At 37.1% G+C, this 22265-nt stretch overlaps 1 protein-coding gene across 1 annotated transcript in view; it reads left to right on the top strand.

Moving 5' to 3' along the window:
- The window catches only part of LOC112047988 (atrial natriuretic peptide-converting enzyme-like), an 88922-nt gene that overhangs the window by 16801 nt on the left and 49856 nt on the right, over positions 1-22265 (top strand). Inside the window, exon 3 of the mRNA XM_052881650.1 lies at positions 19097-19184. Within this exon, the coding sequence (XP_052737610.1) occupies positions 19097-19184 (88 nt within the window). The remainder of the gene's footprint in view (positions 1-19096; positions 19185-22265) is intronic.

Here is a 22265-nt window from a genome sequence, read left to right on the forward strand (position 1 = left end):
CAATTGTAGAAATAAATTATGTAAGTATAATTATTACAGATAGTAAGTATAAAAAAAACTCGCTTTTCGCGTTTGTATACTTAGAACTTTTAAACGACGCAACGAACGAAGTTTTCATCAATTAGATAGATAGAGAGATCCACGATAAAGGTATTATAATCATAAAATATATTAAAAAAATAATAATACTCTATTTTTAAACAATTATAGTTTTTTAAAGATGTGAACTAGAAGAAAGTTATATTTGGCATGTTTACTTTTTGGAGTGAAGGTAAACCACTGTATCTTTGTTCTTTATTATTAAACTACATTTGGGCGGCTGATGATGACACCGTGTGTCGCAGCTGCTGAAATCAACTTCGGGTTCCTCCTCACCCTACTGGCGCGTTTAGAGGGTCATTTACATACTCCGTTACGCAAATATTATTTATACGTGTAACGTATATGAGCAGATAAAATAAGTAGGTTATATTATAATATAATGTGTAATATAGTATAAGTAATTTTCTTTTTTAATTATTAGGTAGTAAATTTAAACTTGGGAATTAATTTGATTGTGAATTAAATAACGTAGTTTAATTTTATATTTATTTCTTTCTCTTTTATTATTATTTTAACTAGTTATAAGTTTTAATATGGGTTGCCTGTTTGCGTGGTGGCACTTGGAACGGAGTCCTAGCTGAAAATCAGCTCCGTATGGTCTTTGCTTATGGGGAGCATATACCATATGCTGAGCTGGCGCCATTTTATGCAACATATTGCAGGATATTGTTCTACAATAATTGTGATGTGTGGCATATAATGTAGCAATATAATAATTATAAATCTAATTATAACCGGTTATTACGACAGACACACACAGACACGTCAAACTTATACACCCGTCTGTTTACGTTAAAAGTTAAAGCTATTAGGATGACGTTGGTCCATTTCAAGTCCTTTTTGAGTTCTAGTTTGAGTTTAATTATATTAAGGAGTCCATTACACGACGTGTTGTTGCTCTCCCAAGCAATCTGACAAATGGCGCGCATCCGTCGGATTAGCGCTTTGTTAGTGTCGCTGGAATTCATTTAACTGATTGTCACGACTGCTGTTGAATTGAGTTTTGCTATTTTTTTTATCCCGAAATAAAAGAGTTGTTCGAAATGGGACCCTGTCTGGGTGTTCAAATTGGGAGAGTGGTTATTATCCCGCAGTGGACGTTCATCGGTTGATAATGATGTATGGCGTTGTAGTTTAACAAAATAAAATATTTACACTCTGGTTTTGAAGTGAAAACTTTTTGAATATTGAAAATGCTCTGAACTCGCGTGACTTTCATAGTGACGTGTATCAAATCGTAAATCTATGGTGACGCGTGAAGAGAACCTATCCCTCATTCGCACGAGAGATTTTTTAACGGACGTTAAAAAGCGTCCAAATATAGTATAAAGATAAATGAAAGTCTATTTCAAACACCCAACTGCTCGAAAAAAAGCATTGCGTTTTAAAGTCGCTGTTGTGTGAACATATACATTTTACTCTGGATTAACACATAGGCTACTTTGCATTCAGGAAAAGCCCATGGAATTCCACGCGGACGAAGTCGCGGGCGTCCGCTAGTTTTAAATAATATAAGAATGCGTTTCTGCTGTGCTAAAATTCTTTTACTTTACACACAGTTTATGTTGTTATTTCAATATAGTCCGAGAGATATCCGAGATATTATACCATGCCAACAGACAAACTCTGGGATATCTATACTAATATTATAAAGAGGTAAAGTTTGTAAGTTTGTAAGTTTGTCACATTTTTTAAATGGGGTAATCTTCGGAACTACTGGTCCGATTTTAAAAATTCTTTCACCAGTAGAATGCTACATTATCGGGGAGTGCTATAGGCTATATTTTATATTGGTAACATATATATTAGCCGAGTTATCACAGTTTTTGTCATACAGGTCGGGCTGAAAATCCTTTTAAACAGACTTATTCGCATGCGCTGCCTTAACTATTGTGTAAAATTTAAATTAATGTATGGAGACTTTATGTATCTTTAAAAGTTCTACAAAAAAGTCCGCGACACCATATATCTATCTTCTATATATTAGCAGATATAGTACCTTTTGTGTTTTAAAAATTATTAATTTTATATACTTAGGTTTACGTCATTATTTATACAACTAAACTTTAATCCTTATTAAAATAAACTCTTTAATAATCACAAGGATATTATGGAGATAAGATTTGCCCTTTACAGTATGTTAATTACTCAAATAGTTTGGGAGATAATACAAAATTTCTAAAAGACGCAGAAATTCCGCTATATGACGCCCGGCGCTTTAATTTACGTAGTTCCCGTTCCCGTGTGAATATGGGGATCAAACATAGCCTATAACACTCGCAAATAACGTAGCTTTCTATTGGTAAAACAATTTTTCAAATCGGTCCAGTAGATCCAGAGATTACCTCCTACAACCACACGAACTTTACCTCTTTATATTATTAGCATAGAAGTCTCTATTTCTCTTGGTCATACCATCACTCTCGAAGGACTGGACCGATTTTGCTAAGGGTAGGAGTAAGATAGAGAAGTTACAGGGTAGTGTAAGGTACGGGTAGGGAAGCGTAGGGGTAGTGTAGAGGTAGGGTAGGTTTAGGGCCGGGTTTAGGGTAGTGGTAGGGTAGGGGTAGAGGTAGAGTAGGGGTAGGGTAGAGGTACGGGTAGGATAGGAAAGTGGTAGGGTAGGGGTAGGATAGGCGTGAGATAGGGATAGGGGTAGGAAAGGGATACGGTACGGGGAGGGTAGGGGTAGGATGGGGGTAGGGTGTAGGTAAGGTAGGGGTAGGGTAGGGGTAGGTTTGGGGTAGGGTAGGGGTAGGGTGGGGGTAGGGGTAGGGTAGATGTAGGGGTTGGGTAGGGTTGGGTAGGGTTAGTAGTAAAGTTGACATCGAAATTTACGCGGACGAAGTCGCGGGCGTCCGCTAGTAATATATAAGAAGGGATTACTAGGGTAATTCTTCCCCCACAAAAAGCCTTCTATCTATAAGAAACATATAACGGTTACTAATGTTGGCAGTAATGCAAATAGCTACATAGCAGATTTAACTTCCAACTGTTTAGACGTAAATCCCTCGAGTCTCCGGTTAAATACCGGAAACATGTAAGTAGGAAGCACACGAGCGGCTAACTGCACAAACTGCACCGACTGCACAAAGCTGGCGGGCTCAAACACGCTGGATGCGACGGAGCGCGCTCCGCCGACCGCCGCAAACAGCGGTCTCTGTGAACTATGAACTAAACTACTCGTAACTACACTCTCCACTAACCTCATACTTGTGTACAAACTGACCAGCTGGTGTGCAAGACTATTATGCTTTTGAATGAGACGAGAATGAGACGAGAGTCTGAAAATCAAAATTAATTATATTGAAGTAGACTAATGAAGATGAAAAGTGTGAGGACTATACTTTCATCGTTTGAAAATAATGAAGTTAGGAAATATAATATTGCACTACTTGGTATTTAGTTTATGACAATATTGTAACATGGTTAGAGTAAAATATCCTGGCTGAGTTAGTTGACTTGACGGCCGCGTGGCGCAGTGGGTAGTGACCCTGCTTTCTGCATCCACGGTCGTGGGTTCGATTCCCACAACTGGAAAATATTTCTGTGATGAGCATGGGTGTTTTCCAGTGTCTGTGTGTATTTATACATTGTATAAGTATTTATATGTAGTATATAAATGCATATGAATATTATAATATCAACTATCTTACTACCCATAACACAAGCTACTCTGTATGTTTACTTTGGGGCTAGATAGTGATGTGTATTGTTTAAGTATATTTATTTATTTATTAGTTAACTTATCCTTCTTGTGCCAAGTCGCGTTTGGAACCTCGTAAATTTAATGTTCAGTTTGAAATTTTATTAAACATTTTTTTAAAAATTGTACAAAAAGAACAAAATAATGACGATTTACAATCAAAATGTAGAAACTTATAACTATAAAGAAAATTTTGTCACCCCATCCATTACCATTATAGGTCAAGGTATGGTAGGTCACTACGAGTATGGAGAAGATTGTGGTAGCTTATACTACCGGAGATAACAGGTCACTTATAAATAAAGCGTATTTTTTTGTATTCTCTTTGGCATCATATAAAAAATCATCCCCAGTTGCGAGTAACTTAGCTTCGTGAGGTCTGTATTTAGCAACGATGTATTAAAACTAATGTAATAAAGGCAACCTTAACTTATAATATTGAAATTAATGACTGTGTGCGGGGCGCAAAGACTTTATTTATTGCCGTGGTTGCTACTGAACACAATTAGAAATGTTGGGTGCAATCTTTGACATAATTGATACCTATCTTTTACCTTCGTCTCGTGCCCATAATTATTGTCAAAATATTGTATTCCGGTCTCAGACGGTAGATAACAATTTGAAATTAAATATTGGCTTTCTATTAATATTTAGCATTTAAAATTGACATTAATCAGTAAGAAATGTTATAAAAGCCTTGTTTTTAATAAATATAAAATTAACCTACTTTTCTTACATCAAAAATACGCAAATGTCACGAGTATATTCACTATTGTATGTTTCCATAGCACAGCATAGTACAACATATTAGTCGGCTATTACGGAAATAAAGATTATATTGAAGTAAGTAGTAGCTTTTATCTTATTTTGCGGTATCAGCGCCATTACACAATTATACAGTCAGTTCGTTAAGGTATTGCATTTCCACCGAATGCAAATAAATTGAATCGCACTCAGCGGGACGCCGATGTAAGTGGATTAGCCGTATTGTCAGTGAGCGCATGGCTTGGGGCTCGCCTCTGATATCTGAGTAAACAAAACTGGTCAGAGGGATTTAATGTGTCCATTTGTACGACCTACTGTAGTTCCGTGAACTGTTTGTTCGGAGCGGAAAAATCAGTTTTCCATAAATCCCGCGGCAAACATGGATTTTTCCGACGTAAAATGTATCTATGGTAATCTAGGGTATAATCCAATTATACATTTCAAATGTAGCAAAATCGGTTGAGTAGTTTTTCCTTAATAGAGTACTGAATAACAAACATCCATACAACCTTACAAACTTTCGCGTTTATAATATTACTGTTTGAATGCCGTGCCGACTTCACCTCATTGGCTAGTACACAGACACTTAAGCCGCATAATATCATATAGATAATAAGCAACATCTCCATCTATACTAATATTATAAAGCCGAAGAATTTGTTTGTTTGGTCGAACGCTCTAATCTCGCACTTGCGGAATAACTGGTCCGATTTGAAAAATTATTTCAGTGTTAGATAGTGCATTTATCGAGGAAGGCTATAAGTTATATATTATCTCCGTATTCCTACGGGAATGAGAATCACGCGGGTGAAACCGCGCAGCGTCAGTTTGTGTATGATAAAGTAAGACTGTTCTTAACTCAGGGACTGTTTTTAACTCGTCGAGCGCCGGCGTCGGCTCCCTGAGGCGAACTGATAAAGGGCTCAGCCTTATCATCGCTATTTTGCAGCTAATTAGGAATATTATACTTAGTGTCTGCTGAGCTGCTCGCGGGGATTTCATTATTTTCGGCGAGTTTTTTTTCGCATTTATTTTTTGGGAATACTCAATAAACAAGATCTTTTATCCATAATATAATAATAAAAATACATAAAGCTTATACTATGTACTTGACGTCCTACATACAGTACAGTAGGTATACAATGGCGTAGCGTGCCTTGGAGGGACCCTGTATCAAAATTAGTTGGGGGGCCCAGAGTAAAGATTTCTCACAAAAGAAACAAAAATGCTTGCTTAATATAAATGTGACAGTGACAACCTATAGGTAGGATGTTTCCATTTTTGAAATGCATGGCTTAACCCGGGAAAAAATATTGCAATTTTTTGAATAGGCAGTTTATATATGATTTTTTTTTTCCGGGAATAACCAGATTAAGTGACATTGTGGATTACATTTTACCAATTTTTGCTTTCACACGTAAGGCGCCCCTGTCCGGAGGCCCCGTATCATAGATTCGCTGATACGGTAGCTACGCCCCTGGTAGTGTACCTGACTTGTTTCAAATTCATACTGGGTAATATAAGATCCTTAGCCATGAGCTCGTTTATGCACAGCAACGTGAGCCAAACTGCGAGGGACTGTTCAGATCTGAAGAGTATTGTGTATTGAGTGTGACCTATGAAGTCGCATACCTAACAATTGTGTTTCCTGACACTTCTAATTTTAACATCTTCAAATCAAGAGTGAACAGGCATCTTCTAGGTAAGCGCGCTACAACTTAGACCGCATTAATGCTTACGGCTTAATTGTAGTCAAGCGCTAGCCTATATTGCATAAAAAAACACACAACAGCTATGCTTCAGGTTGCCAAGCTCAATGTAATGCATGACAAGACGTGTTCCTTGCATGTCTTGCAAAGTGAAGCAGTTAAGTGCAGTTAAGGAAGAGGAAGAAAAAGAGGAAACAGAAACAGGAAGAGTTTTCTACACACGATCGCCAAACTTTAATTTGAAGTAGACACACAGTGATGATAGGTGCGGTTGCAGTGCCTCTAAAATTACGTAGCCGACTTCCAATCCTGGAATTCTAAGATCAATTTCCGATTCATATACTACTAGCCCAAACTATAAGCTGAGTAAAATAAATGTCTAACATTTTGATTTTCTTAAATATTTTGAATAGGCTTTTACAGTTTCAACACTATTCTTAACACCGTTTGCTTATTCCAGCAACAATTATTAGAAAATAAAGCATTGTTCAAGTTCTGAAATGATGTTCGAACTGTACGCTTGCTAAGCTGCGGTTTTCTGCACAGACTAAGTAACAAGCAACGGATCTATCTTAATTGCGTCAGTTCGCTAACTCAAACATTGATGTTGAATGTTCTTGCGGAACTAAACTAAGCGAGTTTGGGGCATTCCCTACATTCAGAACTATAATACCATTCTGTATAGATACGAGTGCGTGTACTAGCAGACGGCTGCGACTACGTCTGCGTATAGGATTTTGTTTTCTTTACGTTACTTATTTGCTTACGTCCAATTTCTTACTTTACTTACTTCCTAACCCTTTGACCTCTTCTATCACTTTTCACCATTGAATTCTATTTTTCACATATTTATTTCACACTCTTATATCTCAATTTTAAGTAAGTCTTCTTCCAAGGAAGCCGCCTCTGTTATTTTAAAATTTCCTTTTATCTTTGTTGTTACTTTGCAGAAAAATTGTAGATTAAGTCAGTGATTTTTATGAATATCCGTGTAATTTACTTTTTTGTAAATTCTATATTTTACTTAATAAAAAAACCTAAAAACGGCAAAAACAATCAAAATTAAGACACGACACCCACAAAGTAATGTTAAGAGATGCTACAAAAAACTGTGGTGTCAATTTTGTCGTCACTTTTAGTCTACTTTACACTGTTCAACACGATCAATTTACGATTGATATAAAGAAGAAACCTATGACCCACTCCAAGCTTAGAATACGAGAAACCGTATAAAACCAGTTCACTACACTTAATTGATTTTTATGCCATTTCTATAGAAATATACCTACGCTTAGCTAGGTCTCTTTCCTTAAAGATGTAGCTATTTAGTATTTAGTCATCATCATTCATCTTAATCATCATCATTATCAACCAATATTCGGCTTACTGCTAAGCTCGAGTCTCCTCTTAGAATGAGTGGGGTTAGGCCAATAGTCCACCACGTTGTCCAATGCGGATTTGCAGACTTCACGCACGCAGAAAATTAAGAAAATTCTCTGGTATGCAGGTTTCCTCACGATGTTTTTCCTTCACCCTATGAGCCACGTGATATTTAATTTCTTAAAATGCACACAACTCCGAAAAGTCCGAGGTGCATGCCCCGGACCGGGTTCGAACCCACGCCATCCGGAATTGGAGGCACAGGTCATATCCACTGGGCTATCACGGCTCCGGCTCGGCTAGTATATAGTAGTTTATACTATATCCCAAAAGACTATAGAGTAGGTATGAAGTATACATAGGAGTAGGGATTAGTAAAAGTGTGAATACGTGTACTCGTACTTCGAAGTAAGCTTTAGAACCCTCGTAGCTTTCCGACTAAATTAACGAATATAGAAATTTCCACCGTCGCAACAATACGAAAAAATACGAGCGAACGTTTCAAAGGAGCTTGTAATGTAGGCCTTTGTGTAAAAATGGTTTTTTTTTTCATTTTTATTTAAATCATTTTCGTTTATAGATATCTAAGGCTGTAGCCTTAAAAAATGCCAGATGTTTGTTCGTTATTAGATATAATCAATAAAGTCTAATGAGATAAAAAATGTATGTCAATGCCCATGTGTGAATTGAATCTACTTTATAGGTACTCACATAATATATATTTTTTAATAACTTATATTTTAATATAATACTAGCGGACGCCCGCGACTTCGTCCGCCCTTAGACCTCTTTAATCCAGCCCTTACAGTAATATCGCTGTAAAAATGGAGTAACTTCTCCCGTTTTATCATACCCTACGCCTACAATTTTTACTGATTGCATTTTTGACATCAGTATAATTTTACTTATTTAAAGCTTTATCAGCAAGTAACATAGGCCATATGTTATTCCTACGACGCGGGGGTCTACTAGTTTTTATACAAATCTAAGATTTGTATGTAATATGTTATACACTAAAGATATGGTTCTATTGCTCTCAGTCATTCGAGAGAAAATCCGATTGTAAGAGTAAGCCGGCGCCTGCTTGCTGAGGGAAGGTACTGGAAATGTTATACCGGGAAACATAATGCTACCTAATATTCAGTTGGAATTTCAGATGATTATTAAAGGGAAATACGATAATATCCAATTATCAACATGAATATGCCGTAATGCAGTAATTGTTAATAATATTATCCATACAAATATTATAACAAATATTCACATGTGCAACTTAAGTAAAAAAAAATCTCCGTCTCCTAAAAATATGGTTGAGGTGGGCCGCTCGCAAAAATTGCAAAAATTGTGAACAAATTAACGAAAAATAAAAAAAGGGGTTCGGTTTTTGACTTATAACTCCAAAACTATTTAAGATATTCCTAATCTGACAAAAACTACCGACATTCGATTCCGAATCTAATGAAACTTTAACCATATTTTAAGGAGAGAAAATGGCACATGTGAACAAGACTATCTGACTGTTAATGTAAAACAATAAGAAAAAGCAGTTCTCATTGTTGTCGTGATAACAGTTCTACATTATTGAATGTCAATTTATTAATAATCTATCTAGATAAATTTGGATTCGCTTCTAAATTTCAAGTTAACCAGTTTCGTTGACTGAGAGTCGCGTGCAATAGCTAGCGAAGAGGACAGTCCAGTTCAGTCGCGTGTGTATTCAGGCGTTTATATAAAAGATGGATTAAAGTAAAGCGTTAGTAAAATCATACAGCATACGGAAAAGTATAGACGGAGCAACCTATAATGTGTAGCTAGGCTATGAGTTATGAAGAAGTTTTGAGAGGAGAATTCAGACAACAACATCACATACATTAAGGATCATCTTTCACCTACACATGTGATAAATTATAATATTTGTTACTTATTAAATGTGAAATGTGCATTTTAAGAAATTAAATAACGGTGAAGGAAAACATCGTGAGAAAACCTGCATACCAGAAAATTTTCTTAATTCTTTACGTGTGTGAAGTTTTCCAATCCACATTGTGCCAGCGTGGTGGACTATTGGCTTAACCTCTCGATTGGCTTAACAACTTGAGCTCAGCAGTAACTCGAATATGGTTTGATAATAATAACGATAATGATGAAATGTGAAATATGCAGTTCTTCTTACATTCATTATTAGTAATAAAATCATGAAAAACGAACAGATGTAACTATTTAAAATAAGTTGTACTTGTAAGAGCTTCCTTCTGATGAACAATTTTAAAAATTAAGCTTTTTAATTATGTTATGTGATATACCTACACAGCTTTTCATTTTGACCCTAATAATACAAATGATATATAAAGTTTTACTCTATCCGAATTTAATAACATAATGACGTCCAAAAAATCCCTAAAATTTTAAAAACTCTCGACACAAGACGACGGTAGCTGTAATTCTCATTCCAACAAAATGTAAAATAAAGTATTCACTATTAAAGTTTTTGCCCATCTATCGTTTCAGTTTAGTCTTTGGTGACATTATAGTGCGCACTCCAGATATGATATTCCATTTGGTATTCAAAAGCACGGAAATGTTTAAGGCTCTTTGTGTGTCCATGGAACGATGGAGCGAAGTCGCAACGTAGCGATGGAGCGATGGAGCAACGCCGTGACGAAGCGTCGCGCGTCTTGGACTTGGCCCGTGAAATGAAATACGACACATAATGGAAACGTTTTTAAAAACATCTTTGTTGAACGAATATTTTTATAACACGTTTGGATTCTGCAATAATTAATAGACTCTTGTCGTACTTTTACGCTCCTCTGGATGTATGGATGTCTGTACCTATGGAGGTTTGATACTCTTTGACGTAAAAAAACTACTTTGAGCAGACTCTGAAATGATTACATAAATAAGAAAACTAATGTCGAACAAAGGTTTCAGAACATTTGTCAGGACAACTTAATTAACAAATCAAACTGTAACCAAAATGGCTGAGAATGACCTTGAGTGAAATCACGCACTTGTGAACGGTTACTGTAGGGTTAAAGGCGCCTTTAACTGTTAACAAACACTCCCCCTTTCCACTCAAGTCACTCTCCCCGCCTATCCTAAGTAACCCATAAAGAATTACACAACAAGAGATGTTTCCAATAATACACTGTAATCTTTGATGTGGACAGCTCGAACGCCACGAGCACACTGAAGCCGTTCGTACTGCAAGTCGTTGCAACGTGGCGATAACACTACTGAATGAATGTGGTTGAAATTTGAAATGGAGTTAGGTATCGTTTGATTTCAAAAAAATCCATGGTCCTTATTAGTGCTTTGTGGTGGTTAGTGACCTTATCTTCTCGAAAGTCTCTTACAAAAGAACAAAAATCAATGAATAAAATTCAACCCCTAAAGTGAAATAGGGGTTGAAAGTTTCATTGACTTCCACGCGGACGGAGTTGCGGGCGTCCACTAGTTAGTAATAGTTATAATACATAACTAATACTTATTTAAGAAAAAAATATATATTCTCTTAATATTATGTTTCATACTAAAACGATTGATTGGCGTTTGGATTAGATTTGGAAACACAAACCTACAAATACGTGATAAAACTCAAAAACATGCGGTGACTCGATAAAAAGTTACTGAAATTAAAAATTCCCAGACGAATGAAAATCTCCCGGGGAATTTTCATGAAAATGGAATTCGAAAACGGGAGCCATTTTTGTGATAACCGGCCGTCTCATTTCCGTACATGCGAAACGCTTCAGTCTATCTTTCTGCTTGTAAAAGTGTCTCTTGTGGCTGCTGTACTTTTCTAAATAAATAAAATCGAAGAATGATACAAGATAAAAAATAAAAGTCAATGTTATCAGTTGTATCTTTTTATTTCTAAAGAATTCAATCAAGTAATTCTTAATTCTTTTGTTGCACATAATAGTGTAAAAATACATTACTTACAGATTGAGTTATACACTTACTTGCACATAATAGTATAGAAAAACATTACTTAAAGATTGCTTTATATAGTAAATGGATAAAACAAATGAAAGCGAAAAGAATAACATTTCTATTTGGTCAGAATACAAGACATTATATAAATTGCGTTCGTACTTTACAAAAATCTTTAGCCATGTTAGCCCAAAACCAAAAAGTTATTAGCCAAATGAGTCCGACGTATGCTCGCACCGACTTAGTGTCCGACCGAAAGTTCGGTTTCGGTTTCAGCCGAGTTTCGGCCAAAAATGAAGTTTTGGTGGCAATTTCGGTTTCGGAAGTACTAGTAGTCGTGCACGCTCGCCTAACTTCGTGTGTCGCGGAAACGCTTTGGCGGACGCTGGCGGCCCTATTCGGAAATTTTCATGCGCCGTTCAGATAGCAATGTATGTTGCAACAAATCTTTATCACCTGACGCGAACATTCTGTAGAGGATAAGTTTGATGAAACTGATTGTTTTTATTCTTCTAAGTACAAATACAAAACACAGTATTAATTAATAAGATTTCAAAATACCAATACTTAGTATTACTTTACCACTTGAGTTTCAGTTTCGGTTTCGGCCGAAACTGAAGCCTAAGCCATATATTTGGTTTCAGTTTCGGCCAGAAAACCAGTTTCGATCGGACTCTACTGCTTCTGGTAAATAGTCAATCATTGGGTTGACTGTTAACTGCTCTGAACTATGCAGTCCGATCTACGATTCTCTTTCTGCAAACAACTTTCGAAATTTAACAAAATGTATTGGAATGACAGATACGATCAACAATTTGATCACGTGATCTGTCGATAGTGAATGTCATTCCCATCTATTTTTTAATTTTTGATGCATTATCGTTCGTGGAAAGAGAATCGACGTGCCACTTAGCTAAGGCTCCCTGACTTTTACACGACTATTGAAAATGACGTTACTTTCTACGATCCCTTTCTACTGAGACCTTTTTTGACGCACAACGAAATTAATGTACAAGCAGACACCACATGGTTTTACCTGCGTAGTTTTCATTCCCGTAGGAACACGGGGATGAAATATAGTCTATACCACCCGGGAATAGTGTAGCCTCCCAACAGTGAAAGAACTTTAAAAATCGGTTTAGTAGTTTCGCAGCCTATTCAATACAAAGAAACAATCAAATCTTTCTTCTTTATAATATTAGTATACTAGTATATAGATGAACTGACTTATTGGTCTAGTAGTTAGTCTACATAGCTTCTGATCACGTCCAGTGTTCGAGTCCTAGGTGTATGAAATACTAAGCTGATTTTTGTTCTAAGTTTTCAGTAATAATTCTCAACTTGTTGGTAGGAAGTGAGAGTTCAATCATAAGATATATAGTTTATCGGGTAGTTAATTATACTAGTTGCTCTATGAAGTAGTTCCTATAGGTTTTATTATTTTTTTGGATTCCAGTATTTTCGGTGCTCTAAACAATTTTCCGCATATCAAAAGCAGAATTTGGAAAAGTTCCAACAGCCTCTGCGAGAGGCAGCTCGAGATCGCGAGATAGCGCGAGTACAATGTTGTGAAATAAACACTGCCTTCAGATGTGGCCCTGGAAATGCCTACATTAAATGTTATTTAAAAAAGTATTCTCCATACAAAGTTTTTTAAAATATACTTTTTCTACTTCCATTCGTAATCTACTCAATATAAAACCTCAAACCATATTAGCTATTCCTACAGGTCGTTTGATAATGTTCGTTACCACACGAGGAAACCGTGCTACATAGTTCAGTTTTTAAAGAATTCAAGCTTTCTTCTAAGATACGATATCCAGAAGGTCACTCCAAGACTATATCTAGGAGGCCACGGTGATACAAAATTAAAAAGCCATTCTCAACGCCAACTATATAGTATTTATCAAGTTTAAGTTTTGTTAATACTTTTATTTATTTTATCATGGTCGTAGAAAAATTACTGTATGTCACTGCACGTAATTAGCCATTACATGACAGTGGCATAAATAACTATTACGAAACATTTTCAAACTATTGACGAAAGCATTAATGGCTACGTGTTGCTTTTCCTCGCATACCTACTGAGTGTTACGTACAAATGAAAAAATACTAAGGTATTATAAAATGCGCCAATTTATATTTGCGGCCTCATTCGAGGCCATTGATCACGTCTACAGCTTACAAAATGTGTTCACGATTAAAGTATAATATTGGATTAGAATTTACGATGGTTTTTTCATATACATTACCCTTTTGCTCAAATTTAAAAAAATAAAATTTTGCTTAAATTTCTGAGATGTGACTGAGATTTCAATTTAACCTTTATCAGAGTCATCTTTCCAAAATTTATGATACGGAAATAAACCTTTGTATTACGAGTATTAATTAAGTAACTTTATCTTTTGACGGCGCTTAAAAAGACAATTCTTTTTTTAATGCACCAAGGGATTGAAGACCTGAGTATTTCGTATTAGCTTTAATTTGACAGAAACGCAGACAGAACACCAACTACATTCTATAGATAAGTTTTTTGTTTTTTCTCTTGATGTACCTCGTTATCAACCAATATTTGGCTCACTGCTGAGCTCGAGTCTCCTCTCAGAATGAGAGGGGTTAGTCTACCACGCTGGTCCAATGCGGATTGACAGACTTCACACACGCAGAGAATTAAGAAAATTCTCTGGTAGGTATGCAGGTTTCCTCACGATGTTTTTCCTTCACCGTTTGAGACCGGATTCGAACCCACACTATCATGGCTCGGCTTGATGTACCTACTGAACCCTAAATATATGTTTGTGCATCGTAACCCAGCTGTATTTTCAACTGACGTTAAACGGAGAGAAAGTTATCAAATCAAAGTGTATTTTTTTATGTATGGACGGACAGTGGACACGCGTAACTTTTTTCACTTCATCCTTACTCATCTAGTTCATCATTCTTCTGGTTCGGGAAAATACGGGTATATTCAAACGTTACATTTCACTCGAAAGCCACTCAATATTCACGTTGCGATCAGCAAAACTTTGTTCAGAAGAAATTGGAGGGGAAAGGGTTACTTCGGGTTATTTACAATCTTTCTGAGTATTCACGTCGTATGTTGGCCGATTCTTATTATCAAATTATTTAAAGGTGTGGACCAGAATTTCAAGCTTAAAACCAACAACACTACCTCAGTGTGGGTTGGTGGGCTTACACTGATAATGTATGAGACTGATAATCTATTAAAAAGCCTATTCTCTGACTGATCATACACCATGAACAGACATCAGACTGATGATGCTAATTGTAATGATCACGACTGAAGACTTCAATCTGCTATCCGATGTATGATATACTCGTAGATACCGATTAGCGTAAATCAATATCAGAATTGGCTGTTTATTATCTCCGTCGTGGTGCGACATCTTCTCCAATATAATCGGGTGGGGGGTACCGGTCTCAATGCAGAGCCTCCTTGCCCACTTGGGCAAGGAGGCTCTGCATTGAGACCGTGGGTGAAACTTTCTCCATTGATCTTGTTCTTTTAATCCCTTTCAGAGTTGAGGCCTTGCAGCCTATGAGATTGTCCATTATGCCACATTTTTCAACTATAGAGTCATCGAATAACTTTCGATTAGTTCCAATAGAAGGCATCCCGTTTTATTTGGTACAAGGATCACCGTTAAGTGAGAATTATAGAAAGTTTGCAATAATGTAAACTGGCCATATGAAATATGTGGGGTAAAGGGTTAGTTTGGGTTATTTACAAGCTTTTTGCGTATTCACGTCATATATGATTAAATTATGCAAAGTGCTCACGGCGGACAGATGCTATTTGACGAGGGTCGGACGGCGACCACGCGCGCTGCGCCACGCGGACAGTCCCGATATTAGTTTTATTAATTTCGCAATTTGTCTTTGAAACTTTGCGACCAGTGCCGAAGTTTTTATTGGACGTAAAACTGAAATGACCGCGCCGGAGGAAATTTAAATTAGTTTGACGACTGATGTCACTGCATTACGTTATTCAATTGTTGATAAGGCAAGCAAATAAATCTAATTATTGTACTTTTAATTGTGTATAGTTCTGTTACTCGAAAAATTATTATTAGTAATTATTTGTATACCTACTTGTATTAAAATTATCCAGCTGACATTTTATTTAACAAATTTGTATATAAAATAAATTTTCGTTTTATTTTATGAAGTACTAGCGGACGCCCGCAACTTCGTCCGCGTGGAATTCAGTTTTTCACAAATCCCACGGAAACCATTCCAAATTTCATTCAAATCGCTTCATTAGTCGCAGCGTAAAGGAGTCTCTGTTCTCAAAGCATTTCTGTTCTCAGAGTAGGTACTTTTAAAATTTATTTTAATCGCATTGTAATGAGTAATTGACCTTAAATTGTGAACTTGAGTCAGAACCAGCACTTCACAATTTACTATTGGGTCCTGTGAGTACGGTATAGGATGTAAACCCTAGTGGGCCCGAAGAAGATTAATGGAAACGTGTTATCTAGAAGTGGGCGATTCTTATTGCAAGACACAGACGAAGTGCGGTTGCGAAAGGGTCGGAGTCTTGCTCGTCAAACAGTTGCCGGCCCTGCCATACCGCTGTACAAAGGTTACAATGGTGATCCATTTTCGACGTATTTAAAAAAATTAGGATAGATGTTTTTCTTACTTGACGGACTTGATTTGATGTTTTTCTTCTTTGACAGTGTAAGCTTCAAATTCTTCTGTATCTCTCTCTGTGTAACACGATACTGTAAATGAGATATGGCTTGTTAAAAATATAGGTAATAGCAAACTTTTAGCAGACTCAGAAGTGGATTACTAAAGTAAGAAATCTATAGACTGGCAAGTTCGTCGATAATGATATGCGGGCGACGGACGGAAAGACTGCGCGGGGGTAAAATCGTGCGTGCAAGGAAGTGACGTGCATCAGCCGTGGGTTTTTCATTCATCGCTACATCGGGAGTGTTACGAACTAAGTTGCCAAGCTATAATGTCGAACAAAGGTTATGATTCACAATATTTGTCAGGACAACTTAATTAAATAAAAATGTAACCAAAACAAAACAGAATTCACTACTTGAGACAAAGAGAGATTCTTTGTGCCTAACTCATAATAATTACTCTATGAGAAATGTTGGTGAATTGACCATTACCAGAACAGTGCAACCGATCGTACGTCGAGCGACGCCCCCCACCAGTCGCCTCCGCCCCACCACTTCCACTCTGCACGAAAACAACCAGCGCCACCTAGCGTCGAGACGAGGCAACACGAGATAGTCGAGTGACGTCATATCCTGCTCAGACTGATTATTTCCAACAAATATAATGAAAACGCTGTGTCTCATGGCTCGCTCCAGGTTTAACAGGTGAAGCGTTTTGTTCTCCGCACCGTCGGCGGTCGGTTACATTACTACGAAGTACGCATTTTTCTACGTTCCATGAGCCTGTGAAAACTAGACCTTTGTCAGCTTATAAAAGCTGAAAGCTCGTCTCATCTCATGATCTTACAATGAGTAGGTATGGTACGCAATTACGGAGTTTAATTAGAAAAGTCGTCTACTCTGTACAGACAGACGTTTAACAGTGCAGTTGAAAGGCAGTGTATTTATGTGTATCACTGAAGGAATGTTATTCATCGAAACGAACCTGATACGAGTACATACAAAAACACTTTGTCGCATCACTTCCCAGGACGTCCCAGAATAGATCGGCTAATTCTTAAAAACTCATGTGACTACAATATTGTAAATAGCTTAATCTAAATATGAAAATCTCTAGCTATTAAGGCTTTAATTCTACGAGTGACCTATTACAGTAAATCAATGCGACCACATAATATCCTACCTGTGATCGAAATCCAAAACCGGCCATTAAGTGGTCCGACCAGTAATATATACTGACGCCCTTCCGACCCCACAGTATTATTATGTTAGATTCCTATGGGTTATTACACCGCTATAGCCCAATTGTACACACAATATTACACTAATATTATAAAGGCAAAAGCTCGTGTGTTGACTATTTTACGACGCAACAACTGAACCGATTTGGCTGAAATTTTGAATGAAGATATTTAGTTGGATTTACATATAGCTTTATACATATTGCCCCGTTTGCTTCGTGAATTTTCAATCCATGGTTTCGCGGATATGTGAAAAAAAAATTTCACACGAACTGAGTCGCCGGCATCCGCTAGTTGTCAATATGCCTTTCTCAACTGGTCCAAGAAGCGACAAGGATCCCTGACGTCGATGGTACACCCAACTGTCTTGACTTAGTGCTGACTACCGACCTAGACCGTTTATCCATGTCAGTATCAGCTCCACTAGGCTCATCTGATCATTGCCTGATAAGGTTAGTTTCCAATTACTATCCACCGATCTCGAGCTATGGTATGACAGGTTTGGTAATATAAATCGGCAGATAAGGATAAAATGCGCAACTTTTTTGCTTCATACCCTTGACAGACTTGCTTTTTTTCCAATAATTCTTCAAGCTGTAAAAGTGCAATTTCCGAGGTGATATTTCAGGCAATGAAATATTTTATTATTTTTTCTGATGTATCCCTTAATGTCGGAACGCCAAGGTGGTACAATGCTGATGTGCCTCAGCTGAGGTCACCAAACAGTCAGCGTTTGTTGCCTATTACCGGTTCATAAGGCAGATTCTGCTGATAAGAGTCAACAACAACTTCAATAGCTTAACGCTTTGGTATCGAATTTGTCTCTATCTCTATTAAACACGATACTATAGAGAGAAACAAACATAATCACACTGTCGTTACTCGTACAACATCGTTTCAGAACAGTGCTACTGATATGATGACGATGAACTACTAACTTCGACATAGTTACACTAGTTAGTAGTTAGTAATGGTAATGTTCACAGTGTGGCGAGCAAACGTTTGCAAGTTCACAACTAGTGTAGCGGAACTCCGCCTCAACTTAATGGCGGTAAATTTTTAAAGTCACCAACAGATTCCAGGTGTATAATTGATTAACAAAGTTAGCGACCAGTTTGCGAAGACCTCCGTTTTGCACGCATACAATTTGCGATACGGAATTTTGGCGATTAATTACGATATACCTAAATGGATTTGCGTTTATTAATTTATTAAATTGTTTACTAGTTTCTTTTTTAATTATATTAATAACAAGTACGGGTGTGTTTTCATCCCATTTTCAGAGTTTATCATGCTTGGCTATGGGCCTCAATATATGCTTATGGTGTTGGATATTATAACATACCTAAGATTATTGAATATAAGATATTATACAATATACACAAAGTTATTCGGCTTCTCTTTATTTCATGAAATTGGCAACCCGGAGTTGGGAATTCAGTGGTGTAACCATCTTGTACCGACTCGTAAGTCTATGGGTGTAACACTGTCGTTTCTCGAAGACATAGGTACCTGATTACTTTTATTACTTCTTTGAGTAGTGCCAATATGTCAGGCTGATGACTGATACTGATGATGGTGTGTTGATTGTTGCAGACTGGCTGTCAGTGACGTGGTCCCACGGCGGGATGCACCTGCAGCCCGACGCCGCAGAGGAACATGACGCAGACTCCGTCAGGGGCCGGTAACTATCGCTTCTCACGGCAGTGTCCACTGATCCGCATCATATGAATCGATTGCATCGCATTTCTATACAAAAAATATTAAAATCCGTGTAGATTTTAATATTTTTTGGTTAGAAAGTCATACGAGTACCTCCACTGATGCGCATCGTACGGATCGCATCGAACGGATTTTATCTACCGTAAAATAAAAAATCCGTTTGATGCGATGCGTCCGGTACACCACGATTTGGTTTATCACATCATGTTATTAATATTTATATAAAACGTAAAACATTTTCTACCAATGTTTTTTATAGACGAGTTATATAACCTAAACCTAAAAAAAACAAAATTCCACGCGAACGAAGTTGGACTTTTAATTTGTTCTCAATAAAATATTTCTTAGAATTTAAACTATCGTGAGTGTTATTCACATTAATTGACTATGAAACACGGCTAAAACTCACGTGATATAACCTCGGATATGCCCGAAACATTTCGAACCCGTACGGGGCCCTTAGACATGAGCTGATCAAAACTGATCGTTTGGATCGCGCCGCGTTGCAAGAACCACTATCTATTTATATTCTCCACCATTCTAATTCCTTGTCCTCATCGCTAAGCATGGAAGGCTACAAAATACTGGAAGATAAAGGATATTTTCTTGTATCACGACGTTGTATCACGTGAGTTTTAGCCGTGTTTCATAATCTATACTAATATTAAAAAGCTGAAGAGTTTGTTTGTTTGTTTGTTTGAACGCGCTAATATCAGGAACTACTGGTCCGATTTGAAAAATTCTTTCAGTGTTAGATAGCCCATTTATCAAGGAAGGCTATAGGCCTATATATATTTTATCCCGGTTTTCCTACGGAAACGGGTACCATGTGGGTGAAACCGCGCGGCGTCTACTAGGCAATTAATAAAAAGTTTCTCGTTACCCTCCATATTGTTATTGCTCAAGAGTGTACCAGCTTTAGGATAGATATACGCCCGCTCGCAGGCAAACCGTGCTCGAGTTAGCTCGTGGAGTATGCAGCCGAAACTGCACTCGCTCCCAACTTCATATCTTAACGATATTTCACACACAAGTTTGGTGATTAGTCTTCGCGAATCACCCGTTTTGTGACAAATTTGTGCTTTTAATGTGCAATGTCGCGCTAACTTGCTCATATGCAACTTCAGCTCATTTACTTCCACATGCTCAAATTAAATTAAATGTAACCGTTTACACTATTTAAAACACGAAGTTCTACATTGTTATTATATTTATACCTACTTATCCCTCGGAACTCCTGGTAGGGTCTGTCATACCCACCCAGGCACGAGAGCATTTTTTTTGTAATTTCTTCACATTTGAATTTTGCGTCAGACTGTCTTGAATTTACTAATTTTTAAAGACCTAAGAAACCAAATCTCAAAAAAAAAAATTGACGTAAGTGAAGCTTAATTAATTTTACTGTGGATAAAATCCGTTCGATGCGATCCGTATGATGCGGATCAATGGACGCACATGTATGACTTTCTACAAAGAGAATACTAAAATCCGTTTGATGCGATGCGTCCTATGCATACACTGCGGATCTTGACGCCTACGTTTAATCAATGCTTAGTTTTTATGCAAATGTTTAGTTTTTAAGCAAATTATAAATTCATGTACGTTTTAATAGATTTAAAAATAATAAACAAAGATTATTATTATCAACATTTTTTAATATAATATCTTGGTTACGCCCTCAGCATTCTTATTAATAGATTAGTGAAACGAAATAATAATAGTTTTTACAAAAGTATCAAATTGAAATTCAGGGTCGCACAGACCTAGCAAGCATAACTCGTAACTTTTATCATTCATCGTCATTTTGCTGTGTTACAAAAATTCTGATAGTATAATTTCAAATAAAATTTCACTACCGACCGCTACTTTTGGGTCACACAGGGCGGTAGACCTGAGATGAGACGGAGATTTTTCTCAAAATACGAGTATAAAGCCTTATAACATCCCCTAATTAATTGTGTACAAAGGTGCTCTGTGAATATAAAGGCCTCTCTTATCTGATTAGGCAACTCGCTTTACGTAGAAATGAGATTTTTAAACGCGAGCAAATATTTACCGCGAAATCAGCTTTTGTTCTCGTATTTGAATTACAAACGGGAATATTGTGATGTTAGGAGCTGTGTTAATATTATTTTACCCTGCTTTGCGTGGTTGCGCGTTATTTTAAATTAAATGGGTCGATGACACGTGTTATCATACTTTATTACTTCCAGATCCTCTAAAATATAGGTTATGTTACTCGATTATGATATAGTTTTCCAAAAGGATTTGTAAAATAAGTATATTTTTTTCCAAGTTTTTTTTTATTGAGAAAGAATACAATAAGGAACTTAAGCTAACTTACTCTAATAACCCATCCCCACGTAAAATGGTGGCAAGAATACTGTAAGCATTTCCGCGCTGGACAGCCAGGCTGATCTTTTGCGCATAAAATGAGCCAGTTTTCTGTCATCAGTCAAGGCCACTACCCGCGGTGAAATTATTCGCAAAAATTTTTTTGGCTCTGCCCAAGGGTCTCGGTCCCAACGGTATAACGAACAAATATGTAACTCTCAGTCTGAGAAGCTTGAAGAATACTTGTGCCACTTACCGGTTTCAGCTTTTTCTGTTGAGGCTTGTCTTGATTCTGTCTCCCTGATATGACACGGTGATAATATGTTAACGCATGTAGCGTCCATCATCATTAAGGCCCGCCCCATTTGCCAGGGAACCAGCGTCAATCCATCAGGTTCCATCTCATGCCGAAATAGCCTACCGTCACTCCTTTGGCATGAAAGCCATTCCAAATTTACTTACCTCTTTTCCACGTGGACATTTGTGCTCTAAGCACCATGGTGCTTTTCCACATGGACATTTGTGCTCTATGCAAAGCAATACCCAGATTCCTTTCCTGTATTTTTTAAGAAGGAAAATTTTGAAGCCTGGAGCCTAGAATTTCGGTTTGATTAACAAATTCATATTCACATTCGCATTTTAAAAGTGATAATATATGTTGGGATTGATATTATGTAAATCAGAAAGTATGTAAAGGCATGAATAACGA

Source organism: Bicyclus anynana, chromosome 1, assembly GCF_947172395.1.
Source record: "Bicyclus anynana chromosome 1, ilBicAnyn1.1, whole genome shotgun sequence".
NCBI lineage: Eukaryota > Metazoa > Arthropoda > Insecta > Lepidoptera > Nymphalidae > Bicyclus > Bicyclus anynana.